General features: G+C 53.1%; 2 protein-coding genes across 3 annotated transcripts in view; one reads left to right on the top strand and one right to left on the bottom strand.

Moving 5' to 3' along the window:
- Nucleotides 1–462: 462 nt before the first annotated feature.
- LOC146760096 (uncharacterized) lies at nt 463–4,752 on the bottom strand. The gene is made up of 3 exons (XM_085552473.1): nt 3,599–4,752; nt 1,861–2,004; nt 463–1,450 (listed from the first exon to the last, which is right to left on the bottom strand). Exon 1 carries the CDS (start codon nt 4,243–4,245, stop codon nt 3,739–3,741), a length of 507 nt encoding a protein of 168 aa, XP_085408599.1. The 5' UTR covers nt 4,246–4,752; the 3' UTR covers nt 463–1,450; nt 1,861–2,004; nt 3,599–3,738.
- The window catches only part of GAD1 (glutamate decarboxylase 1), a 26,047-nt gene continuing 18,215 nt past the window's right edge, over nt 4,734–12,565 (top strand). The window contains exons 1-4 of one of the 2 annotated variants that reach the window (XM_085552472.1): nt 4,734–5,481; nt 6,692–6,830; nt 8,512–8,574; nt 12,252–12,410. In XM_085552472.1, coding sequence (XP_085408598.1) covers nt 6,761–6,830; nt 8,512–8,574; nt 12,252–12,410 — 292 coding nt within the window. In that variant the 5' untranslated portion in view covers nt 4,734–5,481; nt 6,692–6,760. Of the gene's footprint in view, nt 5,482–6,688; nt 6,831–8,511; nt 8,575–12,251; nt 12,411–12,565 lie in introns of both variants that reach the window. The other variant, XM_085552471.1, reaches the window with a different exon arrangement.

The following is a 12,565-nucleotide window of genomic DNA, read 5'->3' as shown; positions in this document are numbered from 1 at the left end:
TACTGGGAGGGAGAATTGGTCTGAGTGTAATCACGTTCAGTAAAGCCAACTAATGAAAACCAAATATGGCTAATATGCAGTTCTGGGGCAGGCAGAAGATACAGTAACCATATTTTATTAAACACATGAACATATTAAGGTTTACTATTGCTTTCTTCTACAGAAATTCTAAGGCCTAATATGAATGTCTGAAACTATGTAGCAGCCATTTGATGCTATAATTTTAAGGATGTTATTTCCTTTCACCTCAGCATAAGAAAAGCCTCTATTTACCAACAGTGACTATATCATAGAACCATGTTGCTGAATGATGCTTTGTGTGTTTTTCTATGAGAATCAAATTATCTGGTAATAAAGAAATGGTCTAAGTTTATAACTCTTGGAGAAATAATTGCTTAATGTTCTTTTGATTAGATAAATATGCTTATATACAGACTTTTTCTTTTTTCTTCTTCTTTTTTTAATTGTCCTTAGTTTCCATGGTGTCTTTGTGTTGTGTTACTTATTCAGTAATTTCTCATGCAGACCTGTTTGGCTAAGTAAGACAGATAAGATGTTTATCAGCAGCATACAACTCTTACTCTTACAAGGCTTCACATTTCACATTACTACAAAGAAAAAGACCACTTTTTTCCCCCTCCAATTACTTTTAAAATGTCCATCATCTGCTTTCAGGGTCCAGGCTGCAAGCTGCTACAGGACTTTCCAAAGTCTGTGGTGAACATTTGATATGTTAATGTCTGAAATCATTCAGGGCTAATAGACCCCAGTACGTAAGCCAAATTATAGATCTATTTTAGATACCAAAGAGGGAAATTCTGTATTCTTCTACATCCTAAAAAATTATATGTTGGTCATTTTGCAGTCTGCAGATCCCTAATGCCTTTGTACAGAATTTTCTGCGAGGTGATCAATAGAACTACATCTCTAACTCGAGGCTTTTCTATATGATGTGAATAGCATAAGCTTGGATATGCCAAATTTTTTGTAATTTTTGTTAGCTTACCTTCAGTTTATTTAGCCTAGACTTCTGCTAAAAGAGATTATTAATCTCTGAGGAAATAAAATGGCTGGTAGGTGAAAGCTGAGGAGTGAAGTCTCAGGTTGATGTTCTCTCACTGTGGCCAGAGAGCAACAAAATTAGCCCTCTTACCTGTTCTGTAGAAAATGTGGCCATCAGAAAGATCAGAGCACTATCCCTTCCCAGACATTTCCTTGAAACTCTTACAACATTAAATCTCCATCAGAACTGTAGAGAGATACACTCAATTAATTGTTCAAAGTAGTGCTGCTCTTAATCTGCTGTGCACAAGCTTTAAAAGAAAACCTTTAAAAGATCACAGCTGGATTGTGTTTCTTGTTTTAGTTCTGAATGGTTAACACCCATGGAGATGGCTGCAGCTCTGCTCATTCCTGTGGTTGTCTCCTTCTAGAGCAGCTAGCAAAATGCCTGCAAAGGAGAGCCAAGAGCACTTGGTAAATGAGCACTTGGAGAGATGTTCTGAAGGGTCAAAGTAGAGGACAGGAATTTGTTACATTCATAGATCTGAATATGTGACTGTAACACTAATCTTAATTTCAGTTTGGGAGCAAATTTGTTCAGTTTGAATCATGGCATTTGATCTAGGGGAAGGAAGTGCATTTTCCCTAAAACTGATCCTTAGTTTTGTCATATAATCTCCCATACTAAATACTGAAAAGAGAGGCATGTGTAGCAGCTGATGGATTTACTTAAATACCATGCACTCCTCCATCCCTCAAAATAGGATGCATCTGTTTATTGTGAGAATTCAAATGCTGAAACTCCTCATATTTGTAAATACAAAATGCATGTTCAAATAGAGGGGAAAAAATTCTTACCTTCCTGTCCATTCTCTCTGATAAAGTACTGTTGTCCTGCTTCTATACTGTGTTTCCACAATATGCTTGGTTTGCCCCTTGCTGCGTGTTAGCTACAAACTGATTCTTCTTAACTTTTATTTCAGCCAGGTGCATTGAAGCTTCCTTTTTGGGGAAAAAAATAAAAAAATAAATGTGTATGTATATATATATATATATATATATATATACACGTGTGTGTGTGTACGTAAATTTCTGTTATACAGCTAAAAAGTAGCAGAGGGATCAAGCTTTTCAAGTATGTTGCTGCAAAAGGCCTGATATTGCACTGGTTCTAATGTTTCTTTAGGTGAAGCTGGCAAGCTTTTAAAGCCAAACCCCGACTTGACCATCAAAGGGAAAAGGAAAGAGGGGAAAAAAGAAAGGGGGGGCGGGGAGGGGGAAAAGGGCAAATGCACAGCTATAGTGAGTCTAGTAACTGCTGAGACCTAGGAAAACCCATACCTGAGAGTGATTTATGGTTTAAGAACAAGAAAAGCCCATGTTTTCTGTCTTGAGAAGATTCTTTATGAAGTACACTTAATTTAAACAGTTCATATATTAGAAGATCCCAGAATTTATCTCTATACATTCATTCTGGGACTGCAGAGCCAAATTGTGTTATCTCCTGCAGCAGTATTACTGAAATTACTAAATGTTCTAATTGTCAACTGATGCCCTCCAATGGGATAAAAAGATACAGCTCAGTGAGGCATGTAATGATTACAGCAACAAATCACAGGGGGAGACTCAGGGCATTGGCTGTCTCAGCTCCACAGGGTTAATGATGGAGGCTAGAAATAAAATTTATTTTAAATACAGGATAAATGGTTGCAAGCCCCTAAAACTAACAGGGAGCGAATTTACTGGGTATAACGCTGTTACTATTTGTTCTTGCTACAATTACAGCTCCACAATTTAAGTATTTTTTTTTTTATCTATCTGGATAAATAAGTCTTTCTGTTGTTTTTTATTTTGATCTGGTTTGGAAGTTAAAGAGGTTCTTTTCCTCCATGTTTGCTGGCGGGCACTGACAACAGGGATTTGCTCCTGCTGTTGATTTGGGACATGGGTCATACTTGGGGATATTTTTCAGATGAAGCAGATCAAAACGGACAGCAACGCATGCCAGCACAGATCAGGAAGGAGACGTTCTGCAGCAAGAAGCCACAAAGTATGTAAAACAATGTGCTTCAGATTAGAGTTCTCCACATGCCCTTCATCACAGCATCGTAGTGTTCTAGCTGGCAGCTTGCCTTGAGCTGCCTTTGAAATTCAAGTGCTGGACAGGGTCCTTGCAATTGGGGGCAGTTGTATACATAGGTGACCGGTCAATGGCAAAACCTAAAGCTAGCTCTGCACTTCAGTGAACGTTAATGAGGTGTCATAAAACAGAGAGCACAAGTTATCTTTAGAATAGAGGTCTCTGCTTAATTTCCATTTGTAGATCTTTTTGGACAGGGACAAGAAAGTAGAGCAATCATTTGTTCATTTTTCTCAGATTTTTTTTTTTTTTTTTTTTTTTTTGGACCTGCTGTAATATCGATCTGTATTTCTATCAGTGTGGGTGAAAGCCAGAACACTTCTAAATTGCTTTGTTTTGTACTGCTTTCCAGTTCATCTTTTGAAATTTGTCATTAAAATTATCCCACTCCAACACACACACAGATAACTGGGACGTAACTGTGTACCACAAATGGTGGCAAAGGAAAAAAAATACCTGATGCAGTCAGCATGGGTTATAATAACCAGAGGCAGCAAAGACAAAAACACCTCAGTACAACATCAGGACCACCACAGCTGCTGGGCACGCACTCTGTTGTATACGTGGTTATGAAGAGAGCGTGCACTGCGGGATGTTCAAAGGCCCGAAGCGGTGCGAAGAGCACGGACTGTACATCCGGAGATGGGGTGCTGTGCGCCTCGGATGGGTTTTGGGCTCGGTCTCCGGTAAGGGCACGGAGCGCCGTCCGCTGCCTGCTGCCTGCCGGCCTGCTGGGCCTGGCCTTGAGATACAGCGCCACCTGGAGGGCCGCGGGGGGATGTCAAGGACCGTCTGCGTCGCTCCCCACCGCGTTCTGTCGGGGGGCGGCGAGGGGCTGGTAGCGCACGGAGCTCGGGGCTCTGCCGGGCCGCCTCCAGCGGAGCCGCTCGGAACCGCTCGGTCGAGTCGGTGCGACGGGCGCTGTCCGTGGTGCCGAACCTTGCAGCTCCGAGGGACTGCGGCGGCGGAGCTTCGTGAGCAGGCGGCTTCCCCTTGTTGCTAAAGGACGATGTGACGGATGTCTCCTGAGGTCTTTGAGTGATCTTTCGTTGATTCCTTGCACTGTCATCCTGCCAAGATTTCCTGTGCATATCTATTTCCATTTGTAGACACAATCAGTTACAATTATACTAATATTTCTCATGCTCCACACTGTACAAACGCTTTTTCCACTTGGCTGAAACCACCTTTAAAAACCATCCCCTGGAATGATGGCAGAAAGTCACGTCATCCCGGGCGGTCAGCACCTCGGTGTGTCTGCAAGCTGCCTCTAGTGCTCTCGTTGGTTGTCCTCTGTGTCTGCTTCCTAGACAGTAGGTCTGCTCAGCACAACAGTCGCCTTGGCAGCATAATGCCTGTCTGTAGCTCTCCTTTCCATAAAGGTGTTGAAGTTTCTGCCCTTCCTCTCGAGCCCCTCGGGAAGAACACGTCCCCGTTGCCCTGCACTCCGCAAGTGGCTGAATCTTCCAGCCCCACCTGGCTGCTTCCCTCCTCCCGTCTCATTGTGGATTCTTCCCAGCCCCTTACGTGTCATCTCTGTGAGCAGAAATTGCTTTGGGCGTCTGCGTAGTTACAACAACACATCGGTACCTAGCACCACGTTCACTGCCGCGACGTGTCAGCAAAGCACTGCTTGGGGTGCGGGATGGGGAAACGTGGATTTGGGGTTGTCGGAGGAGCAGTAACAAATATTCCGCGTTTTAGCATAAGGATGGCAAGTGTAAAGCGGTAATCCAGCGGCAGCATTGGGGGAATAATCCAGGTGTTCTCATGTGGCCGGGAAGGCACAACGAGCGGTGGTGCCCGTGCCTCTGCCACCCTCTGGCGGAGGGAAAGAGGCGGTGGAGCGGGGCGGCTCGCAGCCGGGCCCGGAGGTCAGCACGGCCACCTCGCCTTCACGCCGCTGCGCCCGGCGGCGTGGCCGGAGGCCTTGGGGCGAGCCGGTGCTGTCTAGGGAAAGAGGGAAGCGCCGCTGGCCCTGGGACTTGCCCGGCGGCAAGCGCTGTTGGGGGGGGGACCGAGTCAGTCCCACCCTGCGCGGCGGGGCGAAGCGGGGCCGCCCCTTCAGTCCCCGCCTCAGCCCCGTGCGGAGCGGCGCGGAGGGGGCGGCGGCAGCTCTGTGACTCATGCCTGCGTCGAAGTAGCTCAGCCGGCGATTCACGCTTTTAAAAAAGCAAATCCGAGTACTTCTGGAAAAAAAGGTCAGCTCGCATTAAATTCCGCCGCGCGATTGGTATTCCGACGTCGTTTCTGGCGGAGTTTATAAGCGGCGAGTCGCTCCCGGTTGGAGTCGCGCTGCTGCCTGGGCGCCGGTAGCACGGAGGTCCGCTCGCCCCTCGGTAAGTCTCCGCTCATCCGCGTCCTATTTCCAAAGCTTTGAGAGCAGCTTTCAGGATCCAGAGCTTTTTTTTCTCTTAAATTTGGTTTTGATCGCTATCGTAGCTGCACAGGGACAACGGATATTTCGAGACAGCCAGCGCCTTAGACATCGCGTTAACCTGTTACTTCGCTTCTAGGCATTGTCTGAAGAATCGCTTCTCCTTTATGATCGTTCTCTTTTTCATTTAAAAAAAAAAAAAATAGAGGAAAACGAAATACCCGATATATAAACGAAATAATCGATGCGTTGCGTTTACACGGGGACGTAAATTTTCCCAACAATGGCAACGAACCGTTAGCTACAGACGTGAAACCAGCAGCTAACAAAGAAAGCGCTCGTTCGTTACCGCGACCTTCATTTTCTTTACAAGGGGAATAAAATAAATCGCAGGTAGCTACAGCGACAAAAGGATGAGCGGGCACTGACTCGGCCATTCTTTGCCGACACCCGGGTGCCTGCGGGCGGAGGAAGGAACACATCTGGTCGGATCGGGGCCGGTGTGCTTCCCCGGGCGGCCTCGTACCATCAGCGCTGGCAGCTTACATGGCAACGCGGGCCGTGATGGAGCGTGCCTTGCCCCTGATTTGCTGAAACATGTGTGTGCAAACACATACGTGCATGACGAGTGTCGTTGGGCTTGGGCAAAAATGCACCTTTGTTGTGACGGGGGTTTAGCGGTAGGACGCTCAGCCCGGCGTGTGTTTCGGGGATTGGCTGATAAGACACGGCAATGGGCTCCGTTTGGGATTGTAGGTCATCATCGGGGCAGGTCATTTCGAAGCCCGCTCCGCACACTGGCTTCCATTTGACTCGAGACATCTCATCGCCCTGCTCAACGGCCACCGATATAATTGCGATAGACTTCACGGTCTGATAAACCCGTCATTCCGGCGCAGGGGTTGCGCCTCGGCATCCAGAGAGGGGACGCGGCTGCTCTTCAGCCTCTCGAGGCATCTTCCCGGCGTGACGCTCAGCGCGTTGGCCCCTGAGCGGCCGCCTCCGCGCCCGGCAGCCCCACTCGGCCAGGGAGCCCGACCTGTCCTGGAACCCTCTCTGTTCACCGGGGGCCACCGCCTCCCACCCGCCGGCATCCACGCCCCCTCGCGCGGTCCTCCAGAAGAGCGGGCACTGAACACGCATTCTATCCCTTCCTTCCTTCCTTCCAGTAGATTCCTCGCTGCCCACTCAGAGGAATATTGAAGGAAATCCGAACTCCGGACTGGGGCTCTTCTAAAGGGATGGCTTCCTCCGCTCCCTCGTCCTCCAACGACGCTCCGGACCCCGCCCCAACCAATTTACGACCCACAAGTAGGTTTTATTATTTTCCTCGTTTAAAGCGTTTCGGAGGCTCTCTCCGCTCAGGCTCGGGAAGCCCCGTTTCCAAACGAAACGATCGATCAGTCCTGCCCGTTCCGCGCCGCCAGACAAGGTGCGCAAAGTGCTCACACAAAGGAACCGCCTCCCGGAGGCAGCGGGGTCCGTGCGGAGGGGAGAGCCCCCCACAGCCCTTTTCTGACCGCCCTGCGGCCACAGCTGACGAATGTGGGCGCTGAGCTGAACAGCGGGCTGCCGAAAAACGGGGATGTTATCGGGGCGGGGAGAAAATGAATCTGTGAAGGGGCGAAGTTACAGCGGTGGCTCAAAGCGGGTTCTTCCCCACCCACCCCCCCGCACGTTTTATAAATGCTAATGCTAGCGCTTCCTTTCAACCCGCGCTGAAGCCTATAATCAAGCGAAATTGGGATGCTAATTGCAGCTTTTCAAAGCCATGTATTCCTAATTGCTCTGAATTCGCCTTGAGTTATTGAGGTACGAGTGGGAAGCGGAGGCTGCTGCAGGTGGATATGGGATCAGCTGACGGCCCTGTCAGCTGCCAAAATACTGAAATGAACGGCTCGGTGCTATAAAGCGCCGGAGACAAAGAGAGGGAGGCAGGAAGAAACGAAAGGTTGAGAAGCACAGCGGAGAGTGAACCGCTTTTACCCTGGAAGGGCTGTAGGGGCAATGAGCCATGGCTGTCATTGTCCCGCGGTCGGGGGGAGGGGGCGAGCGCTGAGGCTGCCTCCACCCGGGGTGAAGGGCTGCACGGAGAGGCAGCGCAAGAATCGCGCCGTCCTGCCTGGCCCCGTCGGGAGGGTTCCTCTGCCGGGCCCGGCAGCGCTCCCCGCTGCTCCCCGCGCTCTGAGCCCGGTCCCGTCCCGCTCTCTTCCCTCCCGCTGGGGTCCGCCATGTCTGCGGCCTTCCCACCGCCCGTGGAGGAGATGCGGGATCGGACGTGGAGCAGCGGGTCCGCATCCCTCTGCCTCGCCCCAGCGACAGTCTCACGGCTCCGCCGCCGGCGTGGAGGGGGCGGTCCCCGCGGCTCGGCTGTGTGTGGGCCGAAGCAGGGGCTCCTTCCACCTCAGCCCAGACCTGTGACGGGAGACCCGCCGCCTTCCTCTCCCTGTCTCGGCGCGTTTCACTTTGCCGGGACGAATTCGTTCCCGTCGGGGCGGCCGCGGTGCACCACGCAGGAGCCGGCGTCGCCTCTTGGCGGCGTTTCCCGGGGCCGCTTAGGGCCGTGCAGCTGATGAGTTCAGCCCTGCTGAACAGCCGCGGGCAGCGGGCATCGGGCAGGGCAGGGACGGAGCGTCCCTGGTGCGGCTGCCGGCGGCCCGACAGCTCGGCCCCGGCTCAGCCAGCCAAGTCCCTTCATCGAGTCGAATACTATTATTCACCCAATTAATTCCTGAACTCGTCTGTGACCCCATTTCACGCCACTTTATTTTAAGCTGCCACTTCCCTGGAGCCCCGCCAGTGCATTATGGGATGCTCCGGCCCCAGGTGCCGTTTTCTCTCCTCCCGACGCTGTCGCCGCGGGGACGAGGAGATCTGGCTGCCCGCCGAAACGGGGACGTCGGGGAGGGAACGAGATGGGGAAAAGCAGGGCCCGGCCGGGGTCCCACTGGGGTCCCTCCGCGCCAGGGAACACCTCTGCTCTCTCTTTCAGCCTACGACTCGTGGTGCGGCGTGGCGCACGGATGCACCAGGAAGATCGGCCTGAAGATATGCGGTAAGTCCGCCCGCGGGACGCCCCACCCCGAGCTCCGGCACGCCTCCGACCGCGCTCCCTCGGAGCACCAACCCCTTCGCCCCAGCACCGGGCGTACAGGTCTCGGGCTCCCCCTGGCGGTCTCACGGCAGCTCCGCACCGCGCCCGAGTCCGCTCCCAGGTGCCCAGGCACGGCCGGGACGGCCGCTCACCCTCCGACCCCCTGCGGCCGCCGGGGTGCGGGGAGCGGGGCTCAGAGGGAGCTGGCGGGGCTTGGCCGCCTCTCCGTCTGAAACTGTTCAACCTTATCGGAGTAGAAAATACGGATCTCCTGGGGAAGAAAGATTAACGAGAGCCTTATTAAAAGGCAATCCGTCAGCGTGCTGCACTGGTAAGATAGCGCTGGCAGCCAGTCAGCGCGCAGGCACACGGAACGCAGAAAGGGAAACAAATGCACAATCAGATCGCGATGTTAGAGCAGGAGATTCATTTGCAGATAACGAGCTGTCGTCCTGCTCCAGATTTCTCAGCTGCGCTTTCGCTTTTGGAGACAAACAGGCTGATCTTCATTTCCGATGGCAAGAATCGTTCTGCTGAGACCGTGTCCTGTGAATATGGACAGGATTTCCCCTTCCCCTGCTGCCTGTGTTGGTTGGCGGGGTAGAGAAATGGGCTTTTTGTGCAAGTAGTGACGTACTTGAGCCCCTTACCCTCCCGTCCCGAGCCGAAGCTCACTACATGTTTTGTTACGCGGAAGTTAGGACCGAAAAAGGACGAGGGTGCAAGTGCGTGACCCGGGACATATTAGCGATCCCATCGGCACCCGCAGGCACATTACCGACAGCCGCTTGGCTCTACAAATAGCCCCGGGCCGGGTGTAATGGAGCGTTCCCCTTCGCTGCTGCGGCGATGGGCTTCTCATCATCGTTTTAATTTAGCCTGGCGAGCGGCACTGATGCAGTAACGCCCCGCTGGGCCCGCTGCGCGCCGCCGGAGCGGGGTTATGGGGGGACAGCATAGCTCCCTCCGTGTGGGTGCAGGTTCAGATACACTGGAAATGACATGCCCCGGCACTGCTTGGGGTAGGAGAGCGGCAGGAACGCGTAGCTCTGGATTTGCGAAGGGAAATCAAAGCCAGCATGGATGCTGTGGGGTTTGTTCTTTCTTCTCCCCCCTCTTCCCCCCCCCCCCCCTTTTTTTTTTTTTTTTTTTCCTTTCTCCTCTTCTCTTTCTTTGTTTCTCTTTTCCGGCTTTTTTTCCTTCTGTTTGATGCGACAAATATTCCATGCCCACGGTGGTTTGGAATAGCGGGGTTCGATCACAACGCCTCTTTGTGCTCGGCTGAAGCTTTCAGCCTGCGATGTCCAGCTCCGCGGAGCGGACGGGAATGTTACCTTCGAGAAACACATGGAGCACAGCGCTGAGGTTGCCAGCCCCTGATCACACGTGCTAAACAAGGCAATGTCAGAATGTTACAGCCACTATCTCCTCGTCCGTGCCTTTTGCAAGACGCTGTTCCAACACTAAATGCTGTGCCGTCACCGAGCTGTGGCAAGCAGCGACCGGGGTTCGTTCCTCTGTGTGTCACGCAGAAATCGATTCGCTTTGAATGGGAACTGGAAATAAGAGCTCAGCTCACAGGAAGAGCAGGTTCTGAACAAAGGATGGTTCGTGTATTGGTGCCTGACATTCCTGGTAATTACACACCAGAGATTTATGTGCCGTTTCCCTTCTAACAACGGACCGGTGTCAGGATGAGCCCCTTGTCTGCCCGAGAGCCCCCGCCTGAAGACGGCCGCTGTAAAACAAATAAAGAAACGACACTTAAAGAGGTTTCTGAGACTGTCACGGCGTGTGAAGTGCAAACAGCTTTCCTTCTGAGTCCGGAGCCGCGTGCTCTGCTCCTGCAATTAGCAGCGCTGCCGGGGCCGATTCTGCAACCATTTGCTTGGGATCGGTAGAAACACCCAGCGTAAGAAAACCACCTGGGCGCGTCGGCAGCTGCTCGGTGCCGGCTGATGGCCGCGAGCAGAGCACGTCGGAGCTCGGCTCGTGCCCGGAGCACGCGGGATTCACGCTGCCTGTTGAGAGCCGGGGCGCGGAGCCGCGGCCACAGCGCAAGTGGGGACCCGCGGGGCCGTTCCTGCCTCGGAGGGCTCCCACGCCGCCTCCTGCCGAGCTGCGGTGTGGGGCCGCGCAGAACCGCTGTCACTCCGGGCCCGAGAGGCTCCCTCGCATCCCGCCCTCTACTTGCATAAGTTCGACCTCTTCACGCACTTGCACGGAAACGCCTGTCGGAGGGTCACCACGCACCCCTGCTGGGAAGCGCCGCTCTCCCCATCCCTACAGGAAAGTTGGCCCTGGCAGCAAGCCGTGCTCTTCTCTCTGGATCTCTGTGTGGTTTTATTTCCGCTCAGGACACAGACCCTGCTGCCCGGGCAGCACCAACAGGGTGAACATCCTCGGCCAGAATCGTCAGCAACGCCTCGAGCCCAGCCCAGCGGCACCAGCCTCGCACGGAGCCGGAAAGAAGGACTGGGTGGGAAAGGATAGCGAGACGAGGCCACGGCTCTGGGGAAAGATGGGCGCTCCGGAATTTAGGCTGACCTGCACCCGCTTCGGTGTTAGCCGTCCGCCTAACGAGCGGGAGCCCCTGACTCGCTGCAAAGACCATTAGTGGCGGTACCAACGCAACTATGTCGGTCCCAAGCTGTGACCAGGGGAGCCCGGGGCACGCGGCCGGCAGCGGAGAGCGCCGGGGAGAAGCGGCGTCGGGGCTGTGGAGGATCGGAGTTCCAGAGATCGCTTTCCTCGCCCCAAGGTGTTCCTTTCTGCCGATCAGCCCCGAGCACCGATGGACTCGGGCTCAGCTGTTACTCATTCTAAACAAAACTGCCGAGCGCTGCGGTTCAGCCTGGGCTCTGCTGCCACCTGTCCCAGGCACCCCGCATCGCCGGGAAGTCGAAATCCACTGCCTTTGTTGGCAGCGGAAAGGGCAGGGCCACGGCCGTTTTATCAGGTGGCATCTAATTCAGTGGGAGAAATCCTGAAAAGCGGCTGTTGGCCGTGCCCTGGTGTCGCAGGGAGCCGAGTGCCTAAGCGTGGGTGGGAGTGGAGCCCCTAGGGAGGGCGAGGGCAGTGGCAGAGCCTTTGGGGCTCGTTCTGATGGGGGTACCTTTCACTTTGTGAGTGGGGAGGTGGGTTAGGTGGGTGCTGCCGCTGCCCGTAGGGCACCGAGGAGAACGCTGTAGAACGGCTGCCTGCTCCCGTGCCTTTTGTGCGTGTGAGCACCACGAGGAGAAGCAAAGTGGCCCTGATTTTCATCATACATCATTGCCCCTGTCTGTTAGGTCCATAAACTTTGCCTGCAGGCTGAAATAGCATTGACTCATCCTGAACTCTCTTCCAGTGGCTGGTTACTGAAGTGGAATCTGTCTGATCGACTTAATAAGAATGTACCACTGCACTAAGTGACAAAAATTTGTTTTTTGCATGGCTGGGTTTTTGCAGTTGATGGCATTTTGAGCTCTCCTCCTGGAGGCAAATAAGCCCCATAAATACTCTTATTCCTGACCTCATTAGTCAGACCCAGAGCAAACACTGCTTTGAACTGTTATCTAGAGAACTGCTGTAGGTATTTTGAAACATGTTGGGAAGTGAAAAAACCCTGACCTGTGCACCTTGCAATAACGATGTAGGGTTCCTGCAGAGGACCAACAGCCTTGAAGACAAAGGCCGGATCGTGGGCTCCTTGAAGGAGCGGCAGTCCTCCAAGAACCTGCTGGCGTGCGAGAACAGTGAGCGGGAAGCCCGGTTCCGCCGCACCGAGACGGACTTCTCCAACCTTTATGCCCGAGGTAAGTGCTCCTGCAGCTCCAGGCTCCCTTGTCAGCTTCAGCCCGGGCTGCTGCTCACTGGGAGACTCTGGGAGAAGCTGTGTTTGTGTGTTCGCTGAGAGCCGCTTTGGCGGTGCTTTAAAGTTTTTTTTTAAATGCAATTTGCTGTACTTTGT

The sequence above is a fragment of the Coturnix japonica genome, chromosome 7 (assembly GCF_054131305.1).
Source record: "Coturnix japonica strain WE chromosome 7, WE-NBRP24, whole genome shotgun sequence".
NCBI classification, from domain to species: domain Eukaryota; kingdom Metazoa; phylum Chordata; class Aves; order Galliformes; family Phasianidae; genus Coturnix; species Coturnix japonica.
The sequence above is the reverse complement of the archived record's forward strand: the minus strand, read 5'-3'. Positions and strand labels throughout refer to the sequence as shown.

What these genes read in the sequence shown, in the direction of transcription:
- LOC146760096 (XM_085552473.1), bottom strand. Translation starts at nt 4,245, where the DNA reads ATGGAAATAGATATGCACAGGAAATCTTGGCAGGATGACAGTGCAAGG.